This window comes from Salvelinus namaycush, chromosome 6 (assembly GCF_016432855.1).
Source record: "Salvelinus namaycush isolate Seneca chromosome 6, SaNama_1.0, whole genome shotgun sequence".
Classification (NCBI taxonomy): Eukaryota; Metazoa; Chordata; class Actinopteri; order Salmoniformes; family Salmonidae; genus Salvelinus; species Salvelinus namaycush.
Window position 1 is genome coordinate 24,317,580 of NC_052312.1, and position 15,759 is coordinate 24,333,338.

The 15,759-nt window shown below is 43.5% G+C and overlaps 1 protein-coding gene across 2 annotated transcripts in view; it reads right to left on the reverse strand.

Annotated features, from left to right (window-relative positions):
- Positions 1-15,759, reverse strand: part of arhgap36 (Rho GTPase activating protein 36) — a 93,564-nt gene that overhangs the window by 47,029 nt on the left and 30,776 nt on the right. The window contains exon 1 of one of the 2 annotated variants that reach the window (XM_038996254.1): positions 7,155-7,326. The exons of the other annotated variant lie outside the window; for it this stretch is intronic. Coding sequence (XP_038852182.1) covers positions 7,155-7,322 — 168 coding nt within the window. The 5' untranslated portion in view covers positions 7,323-7,326. Of the gene's footprint in view, positions 1-7,154; positions 7,327-15,759 lie in introns of those variants that run through there. 2 annotated transcript variants of the gene reach the window in all.

Consider the following 15,759-nt stretch of genomic DNA (forward strand, 5'->3'; position numbering starts at 1 on the left):
CAGACCGCATCAAACTGCATCACCGTCACACTTGTTTTATATGATGGCTGTTTACAGTGTGTGAAAAACGTACCAGAAAATGATTTATGAAAGGGCAGGGAAGGGGGATCTCCTGTCAAATGTTACATCACACTGCTCTTTTGCTATACAGCGTACATACACACACAAACACACACACACACACACACTAGCTGGGATTCAATCAGAGGTGTCAATCAGAGACAATGGGATTCGATCACAGACTTGTTGTCGTCAGACGATTTCCTTGACAATCTAGAAAATCACATTGCGCACGGTTATATGCACACAATAATACAATTGTGGATAGTCAGATGAATATAATAGTTTGTTTATAATGTTTACATGCTTTGCAAGAATAACGATTTCCCTAATAATCCTGTTTACATGGACACATCGGAAATCAGGTTACCTGATGGGACTTTTGATAAATGCAGAAAATCACCAATCAAAATACACAGTGCATTTTCCTCATTTACATAAGTATTCAGACTCTTTACTCAGTACTTTGTTGAAGGACCTTTGGCAGGAATTACAGCCTCAAGTCTTCCTGGGTATGACGCTACAAGCTTAGCACAGCTGTATTTGGGGAGTTTCTTCCATTCTTCTCTGCAGATCCTCTCAAGCTGTCAGGTTGGATGGGGAGTGTCACTGCACAGCTATTTTCAGATCTCTCAGAGATGTTCAATCGGGACTCTGGCTGTGCCACTCAAGGACATTCAAAGACATGTCCCGAAGCCACTCCTTCATTGTCTTTTTTTAAATGTATTTTAATTTGATATTTTTAAATATTTTTTTCTCCTTTATTACCTTCCAACCCTACCACCCCTCCCCCAATTGGAGCAAACTAGTGAACAACAACTCTTAGGCGTGTATTTCCAGCTCATACTGTACATACTATATACATTTTATGGACACAGTCTATTTTACAATAGTTTTATTTTGTTTGTTTTTAACTTGTCCTCCTTCTACCCTCAACCTTTCCCATATATTTATGATGTCCATCCGATTTGATTTCTATGTCTTTCAACTGTGCTCTTTCAAAAAAGTTCCTAACCTGTATATACGTTTTACGGGCACAGTATGTTTTACATTAGTTATCTTGTGGTTATTAGTTGTTATTAGTCCCAACGTTCAGCTCCATTCAGCCCCTCCCATCTGTCTCTTAACACCATCTTAACACGTAAAAAAACTAAATACTGCATAGTTTCCTAGGAACGCGAAGCGAGGCGGCCATCTCTGTCGGCGCCGGAAGAAGGCGCAGCAGCGCCTCTTCAACCTCAGGAGGCTGAAGAAATTCGGCTTGTCACCAAAAGCACTCACAAACTTCTACAGATGCACAATCGAGAGCATCCTGTCGGGCTGTATCACCGCCTGGTACGGCAACTGCTCCGCCCACAACCGTAAGGCTCTCCAGAGGGTAGTGAGGTCTGCACAACGCATCACCGGGGGAAAACTACCTGCCCTCCAGGACACCTACACCACCCGATGTCACAGGAAGGCCATAAAGATCATCAAGGACAACAACCACCCGAGCCACTGCCTGTTCACCCCGCTATCATCCAGAAGGCGAGGTCAGTACAGGTGCATCAAAGCAGGGACCGAGAGACTGAAAAACAGCTTCTATCTCAAGGCCATCAGACTGTTAAACAGCCACCACTAACATTAAATGTAACATTAAAAGGAATGAATAAGAATATGTACATAAAAATATATGAATGTGCGATGGCCGAGCGGCATAGGCAAGATGCAGTAGATGGTGTAGAGTACAGTATATACATATGAGATGAGTAATGCAGGGTATTTTAACATTATATAAAGTGGCATTGTTTAAAGTGGCTAGTGATGCATTTGTTACATACATTTTTTCATTATTAAAGTGGCTAGAGATGAGTCAGTATGTTGGCAGCAGCCACTCAATGTTAGTGATGGCTGTTTAACAGTCTGATGGCCTTGAGATAGAAACTGTTTTTCAGTCTCTCGGTCCCCGCTTTGATGCACCTGTACTGACCTCGCCTTCTGGATGATAGCGGGGTGATTGTTGTCCTTGATGATCTTTTTGGCCTTCCTATGACACCAATATTGGCCCATTCCTCCTGACAGAGCTGGTGTAACGGAGTTAGGTTTGTAGGCCTAGCTTGCACACGCTTTTTCAGTTCTGCCCACAAATTTTCTATAGTATTGAAGTCAGGGCTTTGTGACGGCCACTTCAATACCTTGACTTTGTTGTCCTTAAACCATTTTGCCACAACTTTGGAAGTATGCTTGGGGTCATTGTCCATTTGGAAGACCCCTTTGCGACCAAGCTTTAACTTCTTGACTGATGTCTTGAGATGTTGCTTCAATATATCCACATAATTTTCCTCCCTCATGATGCCATCTATTTTGTGACGTGCACCAGTCCCTCCTGCAGCAAAGCACCCCCACAAGATGATGCTGCCACCCCCGTGCTTCACGGTTGGGATGGTGTTCTTCGGCTTGCAAGCGTCCCCCTTTTTCCTCCAAACAACAATGGCCATTATGGCCAAACAGTTCTATTTTTGTTTCATCAGACCAGAGGACATTTCTCCAAAAAGTACGATCTTTGTCCCCATGTGCAGTTGCAAACCGTAGTCTGGCTTTTTTTATGGCGGTTTTGAAGCAGTGGATTCTTCCTTGCTGAGCGGCCTTTCAGGTTATGTTGATATAGGACTCATTTTACTGTGGATATAGACACTTTTGTACCTGTTTCCTCCAGCATCTTCACAAGGTCCTTTGCTGTTGTTCTGGGATTGATTTGGACTTTTCGCACTAAAGTACGTTCATCTCTAGGAGACAGAACGCGTCTCCTTCCTGAGCGGTATGACGGCTGCGTGGTCCCATGGTGTTTATACTTGCGTACTATTGTTTGTACAGATGAACGTGGTACCTTCAGGCATTTGGAAATTGCTCCCAAGGATGAACCAGACTTGTGGAGGTCTACAATTTATTTTCTGAGGTCTTGGCTGATTTCTTTTGATTTTCCCATGATGTCAAGCAAAGAGGCACTGAGTTTGAAGGTAGGCCTTGACATACATCAACAGGTACATCTCCAATTGACTCAAATGATGTGAATTAGCCTATCAGAAGCTTCTAAAGCCATAACATAATTTTATGGAATTGTCCAAGGTGTTTAAAGGCACAGTCAAATTAGTGTATGTAAACTTCTGACCCACTGGAATTGTGATACAGTGAATTATAAGTGAAATAATCTGTCTGTAAACAATTGTTGGAAAGATTACTTGTGTCATGCACGAAGTAGATGTTCTGTATTATGTATTACTAGCTTGAAGTGAAAGATAAAATTGGTGCACTCCACAGATCATATGGGAACCATGGACAAGAAGTCAGTCCGTATCAGTGTGTGTGTGTGTGTGTGTGTGTGTGTGTGTGTGTGTGCGTGCGTGCGTGCGTGCGTGCGTGCGTGCGTGCGTGCGTGCGTGCGTGCGTGCGTGCGTGCGTGCGTGCGTGCGTGCGTCCATATAATCAGCAGCAGTTACACTACCACAACAGCCCTATTGAGTTTCAGTGTAATAATGAGTTGTGTTGGCATCATTCCTGATCCCTAGGGTATACTTGTTTATCATCAGGCTTGATTAAATAACAGACACATGAAAAGCTGTCCTGATCACTTCAAATGTCACCAGAAGGGGAAAGAAGCCAAAGGAAAGTAGCCATTTTGAATAGAATAACTCAAATAATCCAACCTGCATTGTCCCAGATTTGTTTGTACTTTAGCAATCTTGTCTGACTATCATTGTTAGGCCATGTAAGACAACAACAGTCAGGAGTTAGATCAGAGGGGTAAGATCAATGCAATACAAAGAGGAGGAAATGAAAGAGAACATTTTAAATAGAAAAACACCTCAGAACCCAGTTTGTTCTTTAGCCAACTACTCTGACTGTAGTTGTTATGCCATACTCCCGATTATTGCCCTAGCTATATCTGTTGTTTTTATCTGTGCCTGAAACAAAAAATGAAAAGTGTTATGGCAATAGTCATGTTAGGAATTAGATCAAGTTCACACAGATCTGGAACCAGGCTACCAGAGTGTGTGTGTTCCAATGATAAAAAATGATGTAAATGTTCTAAACTGACACTTTTTAGAGGTACCGGAGGAGAGCACAGGCAATGTTTTATAGGTTTATGCACTACGCTTGGTGGAAGAAAAACAAACTAACATACTAATTGATTAAAAAAAACATTATTTTAAAAGAAGTTTTCAAAAGTTATCTTTTGAATTATATCATGAATAGGACTGGTGGAGTTATGTCACACATGCAGCTAACACAAATATATGGAAAAGCTGCTCTACCCAAAATTACAACCAACTAATTGCAGCATTACCACAAAAATGGAAGAGGCAAGTAGAAGGGGGAAAAAGTAAGGAACTTGTCTGTCGGCCCTGCATTAAAGATCAAAATTGGTTAAAGAAAATTGTGCTAAATATAAAAGTATACCAGTTTCATTTAAGGTACAAAAAATTGACAGCTGTGCCATATATATTGCAAAAATATTGCAGTCCGGGAATGGTTGAAGAAGTGCAACATTTACCTGGACCTAACTCTGTAAATAGCACTATTGGGTGATTTGAAAAGTCATAGTCAGTCGATCAATAATATAATACTTTTAGCAAAAATATGTAATTTACAATCTATAGAAACTATGAGCATAGACAGGTTCAGAACTTTTGTGAAACATAACAGTACAGTTGAAAAATATATATATTTTGATTTAACCTTTATTTAACTAGGCAAGTCAGTTAAGAACAAATTCTTATTTACAATGACGGCCTAGGAACACTGGGTTAACTGCCTTGTTCAGGGGCAGAATGACAGATTTATACCTTGTAAACTCATGGATTTGATCCACCAACCTTTCAATTACTGGCCCAACACTCTAACCACTAGGCTACCTCATAATCAATGTCAAAAATGGATGGTGTTAAGAGACAGATGGGAGGGGTTGATGGTAGCTGAAGGGTGAGATTAAAAACAAACAAAATATAACTATTGTAAAATACCTTGTGTCCGTAAAATGAATATAGAATGTATAAGCTGGAAGTAGAAGCCTAAGTGTTGTTGTCCATTAGTTTACTCCAATTAGGGGTAAAATACATATATTTTACCCCTAATAGTACATATAAAAATACATATATTTTTAAATATAGGTATATATACAGTAGATATTTACAAAAATAAATATGGGGGATTGGAAATGATGCAGACAATTACAGTGATGGAAGCTACAATCTATCTGCAATATTAAAGCTGATCTACCCCCTAAAAAAATGTAATACAAAAATACAAACATCTGATCACTAAAATAAATGGAGGTTACTAACTTGAGAAAGTAAGTAAGTATTTAAGTAAGTTTCTACTACTTTAGTCTGTATTTTAGGGTGTTTTCACACTTGGTACCTTTCAGACAATTCTTGTGAACTCAGTGCAGTTCGCTTAATTGCTTGAACACGCCAAAGGGACTCACAGCCCTCAAAAGAGACCCAGAAGCGAACTAAACTGAGATCATCTAGAGAGTTTGGTTCGCTTGAATTCCGCTGTCCGGTTCCCTTTGTTTAGGGCAATGTGAAGACGAAGCTCAGCAGGTTTTGCTTGACCCTTTTCCCGTAGTACACACTAGACTATTGCAACACCGTTTCCCCAGCCATAACCCCTGACATTGGTGCCACAAAAGAGAAAAGATGATGATGTCCAGGTTGGTGGAAAAAACGTTTGCTGTTTTTAGATATTGATTAGCCATTGTCAAGGATGCACAGAAATGCCAAAATATGAGTTTTGTACCCTGTAGAAGTTGACATTTAAAATGGCTAAGGTAAGGGTTAAAGTTAGGGTTAAGGTTAGGTAAGGTTTATGGTTTATGGTTAAGGTTAGGGTTAGGCTAGGGGTTGAGTTTAGGATTTAGGGTAGGGACAACACAAAGATTCCGGATAGCGCTAACCACAAAAGCGATGCTAACACTTAAAGGGCCAGTATCCTACATTTAGGGTCTCATCTATTACAGCATTATTTAATCTGCAGTATTCTTCTGCTATTTATTCTGTTACCAATAATATTTAGATGTTAATATTGTCTACTGATTATAATTATTAGGTCTCATCTTTTAACAAAATGCAATATAGTAACTTCCAAAATGTAAGTAGGTATATCTTGCTGTTGATAACACAATCTGATGGAATGGCTTGTACTGCTCTTTGTGAAAACCCAGAGTTCATTGAGTAAATTTTGGAAAAAGATCTTGGTTCCTTTCTAAACATGGCAATGTGAATGCAAAGAGGACTCCGACCACAAAATAGGTTAAGTGAAATGGCAAAAGAGTTGGGGTCCTCATTCAAAGGCATGGGCAGTGTGAATACAAAGAGAACTGAGTTATTTTGCTTTTCTTTTACCCAAGAGTTCACTTTAAAGAGGACTGAGATCGGTTATTTTGAAGAGGACTATATGTGAAAATAGTCACACGCAGGAGTATTTGCTTTGCACAAAGTAAAATCATTTTCCATATGTGCATTTTACTTTATTCGTTTCATCTATTGTTGAAGAAGTCAGATTGAATTCAGACTATAAATGCAACCCTTGACAATACACATTCACAGAAGGCACACATTCACAGAAGGCACAAATTCACAGAAGGCACACGTTCCGATTGTTCAAGCGGATTGATTGAATACTTCACAGATAAATGACAGCAACCAGAGCAGAGCACTTAAGGAGACTGAGAGAACCTACTGTACAACACATGCATTGAAACACACACACATTATCTAGCTTTATTCAATACTTGACAGAGCAAGCCTTGAGACATAGCGCACATTCTCTGTGGCACTCCAAGATATGGAGACAGTAGCAAACGCACAATACCTTTTGACGACAAATACCTATTGAACACAAACACACTCGCTACCGGACAGAACTTATCGACACAACAAGAGTCTCAACAATTGTCACACTTTGTGACTAACAAACCGTTCTAGAGACAGTAGCAACAAACTCACACCTATTGAAGACTTAGAGAGACCACAAACGCACATTATTAAGCACACATTGACTGACTTGCCTGGTTAAATAAAGGTTGAATAAAATGTTTCAAAAACAATCTATACCTGTACGTAGGGAGTCAGCTGTAGACGAATAAAGGCCTTTATGCAGTGAGTGAGTCCACTCAGATAAGTCCTGTAGTCTGCACAGCCACTTCTCACGCTCACACTCAAACTCACACACTCACAGCAGAGACGCAGACCAGGCTTGTGTGCCCAGTCCAAATGGGGCATGAGGGAACACACTCGGGTGTAAGGAGAGCGAGACAGAGCGAGCAACAGAAGGAGAGAGAGAGATCTGCTCCCTCCATCTGCTGGTGTAAATCAGTGAGCTGAGTCTCGCTGCCAAGAGATCACTTCACGTAAACACTGGGATGGAAGGGGGGGGGGGGGGGGGGGGGGGCTGAATCTGTGAGGGGAGGGGAGAAGGGGGATAGAAGGGAAAGAGGAGGAAATAAGCGTGGATGAAAGGGTTGGAAACGGGAGAGATGTAGGGGAGAGAACTGAAAGGGAGAGAATGAGAGGAAGGGAGGGGGGAAGTGGGATGTAAGATGAACAGGGGATGAAAGGGAAGGTGGGGGGATAAGTCTGAACTAACTAAGCTGTCCTGGCTTGATTTAATAAGTGATTTTCACTATCCCCTCCTCCCTCTCCTTTCTCTCTGCTCTTCTCCTCTCTCCCTCTCTTTTCTTTCTATCACACACTTCTCTCTGATCTGCTCTTCCCCTCTCCCTCTCTTTTCTTTCTATCAAGTACTTCTCTCTGATCTGCTCAGAGAGAGAAAAAAGAGAGGGAGAGGAGAAGGGGGATAGAAGGGAAAGAGAAGGAAATAAGCGTGGATGAATGGGTTGGAAACTGGAGCGATGCATGGGGAGAGAACTGAAAGGGAGAGAATGAGAGGAAGGGAGGGGGAAGTGGGATGTAAGATGAACAGGGGATGAAAGGGAAGGAGGGGGGGATAAGTCTGTGAACTAACTAAGCTGTCCTGGCTTGATTTAATAAGTGATTTTCCCTATCCCCTCCTCCCTCTCCTTTCTCTCTGCTCTTCTCCTCTCTCCCTCTCTTTTTTCCTCTCTATCACATACTTCTCTCCGATCTGCCCTTCTCCCCTCCCTCTCTTTTCTCTCTGGCCTTATCCTCTCACTCTCTTTCCTGTATATCAGTACTTCACTTTCTCCCACTCTCATCCTCTACCCCTGGCTTTATTCCCCTTCAGCACAGAAAAGAGAATCACAGGGAGATCTAGCTCAGCTATTTCTTCTAACGCCGTCCCTCCTTTAAAGGAGAAATAGGATAATAGGTATTTCTAGACTTTCTGCACTCTCTGGTTGTTGGAATGTATTTTACTGTGTAAATAACTCATTTGGAAGCGTGTTCGAGTCTCTTTTACTCCTTTCTTGGTTCAATTATCTGTGGCTGATTGCACAATTAGAACCAAGTGCATGTTGAGTAAGAAAATATCCAACTACCAACAACTAAATCACTCATGATAAGTGCAATTATACTTGTACTGTTTTGCCTTTCTTTAACCAGGCAAGTCATTCAGAACATATAGTATTATTTTATGAAAAATGACTATTTTAGAGCTATCTGGCTAAATCTGGCGCATTTATAGAAATGTTGATTGATGTGCTCTATCCCTGTCAAATAATTGTAATGGAAACAGTTAATGCAAAGGAAGTGAAACCAGTTGGTTCAGGGTGGAAGGTGTTTTTGGAGACTGACATATGATTCAACTGAGCTAGTTCAGGGATACAACAAAAATGTGAAACGTCCGGGGGAGTCCCAGAGGATACGTTTGAAACCCACTGAACGAACCCCCTGTGAAAACCAACATTGTGAAGAAGAAATGTTTCCTAAACCGCATCCTGTACAGGTCCTAAACTCAAACGCATGGCGAACACTACATAGTGTATCTCCTTACATTTTTACATTTACATTTTAGTCATTTAGCAGACGCTCTTATTCAGAGCGACTTACAGTAGTGAGTACATTTTAATACTTTTTTCGTACTGGTTCCCCGCATTGTTCGTACTGGTACTTGGTGTATCTCTTAGTACTAAGATACTAATACTTACTAGTACTAATACTCTTAGTACTTGGTACTAAGAGATGTATCTCTTAGTAGTATTTGTTGTGTGTTAGTATGATTATTGTGGCATCAGTAGCCTCTGAAACATTAGAAAACTGTACACCCATCTGAGACCACACTGGTCCCCTACACAAGCATATGATTTAAACCATACGTGCAAGTACATGACTTAAAATATGTTTCCTGTATTCTCTTAAGATGTAGTGTGAGTATGTAGGAAAAACTCAAAATGAGAAACAAACCTTCTGAGCCTGAGCTAGAGGTGTTTTTGTAAGTGTCACAAAAACGCAACATTGGGCTACAAACATATATTGATGGACACGTTTTAAAGTTAGGGAAAGATTGAAATGTACATGGGGGAGGGGTGGTCCAAGATAGGGGAGGGTTATCAAACTTTTGATTTTGCTTTGGGGAGGGTTGTGTGGTTTTTTATTGGGCACGGGGAGGGTACTGCACACTTGCTCTTCTGCTCATATTTTCTCAATAAACAATGGCTTGACTTACTTCTAATATTACCCTAATAAAGTTTAGAAACTTCTGTGAAGATTAGGTATGGCGTGGTTATTATTAAGTGTGGAAGGACCACCAGGGGGCAGGCTGGTCCCACGGATAGTAGCCCAGCCCGGCATGTGAGTAAAGGCGATCAGAGGGAGTTAAGCACAGCTGACGGTACTAATCACCTATTTTCTTCCCCCTACAAGAGAGAGGAGGGAACCGGCAGTGGGGGAGACTGGAGGTGAAAAAAGTGATTGATTCACCAAAGGAGAGGATTTACCTGACGAAAGGGAGAAGAAGAGGATAAACTACCTCTGGGAAGGGCAACCACGGATCCGCACCACCTCCCGAAAGGAGCTCTCCACGAACGGATATTTGAGGCAGTGACACACCCGTGATTTATGTCACAGTTAAAAGTTACTCACCTTGTGTTCCTTATCCCTGTAAAGAATACGATTTGTGTTATCCTTGTGAGATCATCCTTGATTGTGTAAGATTGTTTAACTTCTTGCGAATATAGGGGGTGCTGTTTCGACTTAGCATTAATTGGTCTCCAGATTAAACTGCCTAGTACTCAATTCTTGCTCGTACAATATGCATATTATTATTATTATTGGATAGAAAACACTCTCTAGTTTCTATAGCCGTTGGAATTATGTCTCTGAGTGAAACAGAACTCCTTCTACAGCACTTTTCATGACAGGGAGTGAGATTTCAGAAATCTTGGCCCCTGTTCCCAGGTCAGTTGTAATGTCCCTGTAAATGCTATGGGGAAACAAACACTGCCTACGTCTTCCTCTAGATGTCAGTAAGTGGTGACGCTTTGAATGGAGTCGATTGCACAATCAGGGCCTGTATAAAAGACCAATGACCGGAAGTAGCTTTCTTTTCGTCTCTGCGCCTGACGCACGATGGACGTCGGACTTGCCTCCTTCCAAGCTGTTGTTTAGCCAGTAATATTTCTCCGGTCATGTTTTTACTCGTTATAGGTGTTAAAAACATCATAAGGTAGTTAATTTAAACCGTTTTATAGCAATTTATATCCGTTTAGGGCGATTTTATGGCATTTCTGTGTGAAGCACCTCGAGGAGCTGGGCACTTTTCGAGTGCATGGTGAACGTTAGTGGCCATTTCAACGGGACAAGAGGACATCTTTCGACCAAAAGACGATTAGACCGGAGAAAGGATTCATTGCCCAAGATTCTGATGGAAGAACAGCTCATAGTAAGAACTATTTATGATGATAAATCGTGTTTCTGTCGAAAAATGTTAAACGCTTATGCCGCCATTTTCTTTGGTGTAGCTTCGCTTTGGCGCAACCTGTATTGAAAAGTAAGGATAATTTTAAAAATGTAATTCAGCGATTGCATTAAGAACTAAATTGTCTATCAATCGCTGTCCACCCTGTATTTTTTAGTCAAGTTTATGAGTATTTATGTATAAGACTAGATCACTGTCTAATATGGCGCCCGACATTTTCTGACCAGCTTGGCTACTAAACTCATTGTATAACCACGATTTTGGTGGCTAAATATCCACATTTTCGAACAAACTCTATATGTATGTTGTAATATGATGTTACAGGAGTGTCATCTGAAGAATTCTGAGAAGGTTAGTGAAAAAATTAATACATTTTGGTGGTGATAATGCTATCGCTCTTTTTGCCGTGAATCAATGCTGGGGTAATGTTTGCACATGTGCTATGCTAATATAACGATTTATTGTGTTTTCGCTGTAAGACACTTAGAAAATCTGAAATATTGTCTGGATTCACAGGATCTGTGTCTTTCAATTAGTGTACGCTGTGTATTTTTAAGAAATGTTTTATGATTAGTAATTAGGTAATACACGTTGCTCTCTGTATTTATTCTAGTCGAGTTGTGATGGTGGGTGCAATTGTAAACTATGATTTCTACCTGAAATATGCACATTTTTCTAACAAAACCTATCCTATACAATACATATGTTATCAGACTGTCATCTGATGAGGTTTTTTCTTGGTTAGTGGCTATCAATATCTTTATTTGGCCGAATTGGTGATAGCTACTGATGCAGTAAGAAAATGGTGGAGTAAGAAAATTGTTGTCTTTTGCTAACAGTGGTTAGCTAATAGATTTACATATTGTGTCTTCCCTGTAAAACATTTTACAAATCAGAGATGATGGCTTGAATCACAAGATCTGTATCTTTCATTTGGTGTCTTGGACTTGTGATTTCATGAACATTTTATTTTATGATATCCCTGTAACTTTAGGCTAGGCTATGCTAGTCAGCTTTTGTGTTGGGGGGATCCCGGATCCGGGTTAGGGAGGCGTTAGAGGTTAAGAAGAAAAAAAAATACATCAATAGAGAACTTTGTTCAATGTAAGAATACCTGCTCCTGACTCGTTTATTCTACCTTCCCGCTGTAGAGCAACCTAAAAATACTTGGTCCGCTCACATTGGTAGAGAATGTGGGCATTAGGTGGATGAGTTACCCAAGGATAAGTAAGGAAAAGGAAAATCTACCTGTAGACACAGAGGAACCATACAAGAAGGATGGATAACGCTCTCCTACAACAGTTGATCACGGCACAGCAGACCACCGTAGAACTCATGCAACAAGAGCTGAGCCCGGCGAGAAGAACCGAGAGTGAAGCCGAGAGCGGCTGCTCACGCCGTCTTACCTCGCCTCTCAAAGGAGGATGATATTGAGGCTTTTATCATGCCTTTCGAAAGGACGGCCACCTTGGAAGAGTGGCCCCCAACAGAATGGGCGAGCGCGTTAGCCCCTCTTTTGACCAGGATAACCCAGGAAGCCTACTATGACCTGCACCCTCGCAAAGCTGCTGACTATGGGCGACTAAAAACCGAGATTCTGTCCCGGTACCAGCTGACTGCCCGAGATAGAGCCGGTAAGTTCCATCAATGGACCTATATGGCCAGCGAACCCGTGCGGGCCCAGATCTTCGCACCCATACGACTAACAAAACAGTGGCTGGAACCCAGAAAGGGAGTACGACATGTTGTAGAGACTCTCGTAGTGGACACGATTTTAAGGGAAATACCTATGGACTTAAAAAGGGTTGTGGGGCAAACAAACCCCTCGTCAGCAGACGACATAGCCCAGGCCGTGGAAACGTACCGATCTACATGGGAGTTGTTAAAAGGGGACAAGGAGGACCAGAAGGACTCTGCCAAGACCTTTCCCCGGTTAACCACGGCACGACCGAACCCGCTCCGGATGTGAAGAGAAGTCATCACCCACACAACAGGGTTGGTGCTATAAATGCCAGTCGCTGGACCATTACGCCCCACAAGGTCCCAGAAAGGACGAGTCCATGGCCACCGAGTCATCGCTGCCCGTCCCCACACATCCCTGTTCGAGAGGGCAGGATTGCCCCTGTTGGTTAGCAGAAATAGCCCCAGCCCCAGAGATTCATGTTCGAATAGAAGGACAAGACGTGGTAGCCATTCTCGATTCCGGAAGTATGGTCAAATTAGTGGAGGAGCAGATGGTGACCACAGCGACACTGCTACCAGACAAAGTAGCCGTATCCTGTATCCATGGAGACACCCACTATTACCCCACCGTGAGTCTGTCCATTCTCACCCCGAAAGGAAGGTGTACAGTCAGGGCAGGGAAAGTACCCCAGCTGAAGGTGCCATTATTGATCGGGAGAGCCTGTCCCCTGTATAAGGAGCTTCGGCAGACAACTTTACGCACCGAACAAAGGGGATCAGGTCTCTCTATCACACGCCAAGGTCCGGCCCACCACAGGGGGGCAGGAAAGCAGAGAAAGAAAAAACCCAAGTCCAAGCCCGAGGTAGTAGCTCTACAAGGAAACGTAGCCTCGGCCTCTACCTCTGGAGCAGAGGAAGAAATACAGACCCAACGCCTCCGACAGCTATTCCAGGAAACATCAGATGAAGACACCTGCGAAGGGTTGTACATGACAGAGGAAGGAAGGCGCGACCAGAGGCTACAGGATATGTTTGAAGCCCAGTCAGAGGAGGGAACATGGAAGGGATTCTCCTCGGGCACCCCCAACAGGGATGGGGAACAACCTCCACACCCTTCTACAGAGGTCGACTTGCCCCAAGAATTAAAGGGACAGTTCTCCACAGCTCAGCATAGAGACCCAGACTTACGGGACGCCATGAGGAAGGTGAAGGTGATCGACAGGAGAAATGTCGACGGGTCAGGTGAGCCCTCTCTTCCCTACTATGCAGTCAGGCATGCTCTTGTATTGGGTCGTGCAATGAAGGGGGAAAACAGGAATTACTAATGGTGCGTAGACCATACAGTACAGAGATACTGTCCTACAGCTAGCCCATTCCCATGTCCTAGGAGGACACCTGGCAAGGGACAAAATGATCGACAGAATGATGCAGAGGTTCTATTGGCCCCGTGTCACCCGAGATGTGGCCAGGTATTGTAGGACGTGTGATCAATGTCAGTGTATTGCCCCACGGCCACACCGGCGTAATCCTTTGATTCCTCTTCCCATTATAGAGACCTGCTTCGAACGCATAGCTATGGACCTCGTGGGACCCCTTCCGGGGTGGGACCCCTCGCTGGTCGACGATAGAACATGTTATCCTGATGCGGGACCGACTGTCGGCAGTCTGGCCCATAGTAAAGGAGCATATGGAGAAGGCGCAACAGACTCAAGGTCGGGCCTACAATAAGTCAGCGACACCCAGGGAGTTCACCGTGAGAGAGAAAGTTATGGTACTCGTGCCCATGGCCGAATACCAATTGCTGGCACAGTGGAGGGGGCCCTACGGAGTAACGGAGAGGGTCTCACCGGTCACTTACCGCATCAAGCAACCTGACAGGAGGAAGAAGGTCCAACTCTATCATATCAATCTGCTGAAGAAGTACAAGAGAGGAGGGTGTGGCTTTGATGGCAGTGGAGGACAAGGAAAAAGAGGAGGCCCCGCTACAGGTACGCCGTGGCCGAACTCTCCTGCAGGAGCAGTCGAGACAGCTAGACAAGCTGATGATGCAATTCGGCAGGGTATTCTCTCCCTTCCCAGGACAAACAGATGTCCTGTTTCACCATATCCACACCGAACCAGGCAAGAAGGTGCATACCTGGCCTTTCTGGATTCCTGAGGCACGCCGAGTCATCGCTAAGAACGAGGTAAGGGAGATGCTGAGGATGAGGGTGATCGAGCCATCTACGAGTGAGTGGTCCAGTTCCATAGTCCTGGTCCCCAAACCTGATGGTAGTATGAGGCTCTGCAACGACTTTAGGGGCGTAAACGCCATCTCTACATTCGACTTTCCAACGCCTCATGGATGCCATTCTACTGCCCCATCAAGAGTACGCAGCAGCGTATATAGACGATGTGGTCATCCACTGCAAAGACTGGGATAGCCACTGCGGGCGGTGCTTGTGGGCTTGGAGGCTACAGGGCTGACAGTCAATCCCCAAAAATGCTGCCTGGGCCTGTCTGAAGCGCAATACCTGGGATGCACTGTGGGGAATGGAAAAATATGTCCACAGGCAGAAAAGACCTGGTCAATTCGGGACTGGCCTCAGCCCCAGACGAAGCGGGACGTCCGACCCTTCTTGGGAATAACAGGGTATTATCGCAGTTTCATCCCTGGATATGCAACCATTGCCACCCCCTCACAAATCTCACCAAGAAAAACCTGCCAAACCGTATAGAGTGGAAGGAAGAGACGGAAGACGCCTTCCAGCCTGTGCTTTGATCCCGTCCTGCAGGCTCCCGACTTCTCCCAAGAGTTCATTGTGCAGCTAGACGCCTCAGATACAGGGCTCGGGGCCGTCCTAGCTCAGGATGAAGGTGAAGCAGAGAGGCCTATTCTCTTCATAAATAGGAAGCTCTGTGATTGGGAACAGAGATATGCTACCGTAGAGAAAGAGGCCCTAGCCATTAAGTGGGCCCTCGATTACTACCTACTCTGGCATAGGTTTGCCCTCGTTACTGACCATGCTCCCCTCACGTGGATGGCCGGTAAGAGAAACAATAACAACAGAATAGCCAGATGGTTTCTTGCATTACAACCATTCTCTTTCCATGTCATCCACAGGGCCAGAACGAGGAATGGGAATTACGGACACGCTGTCC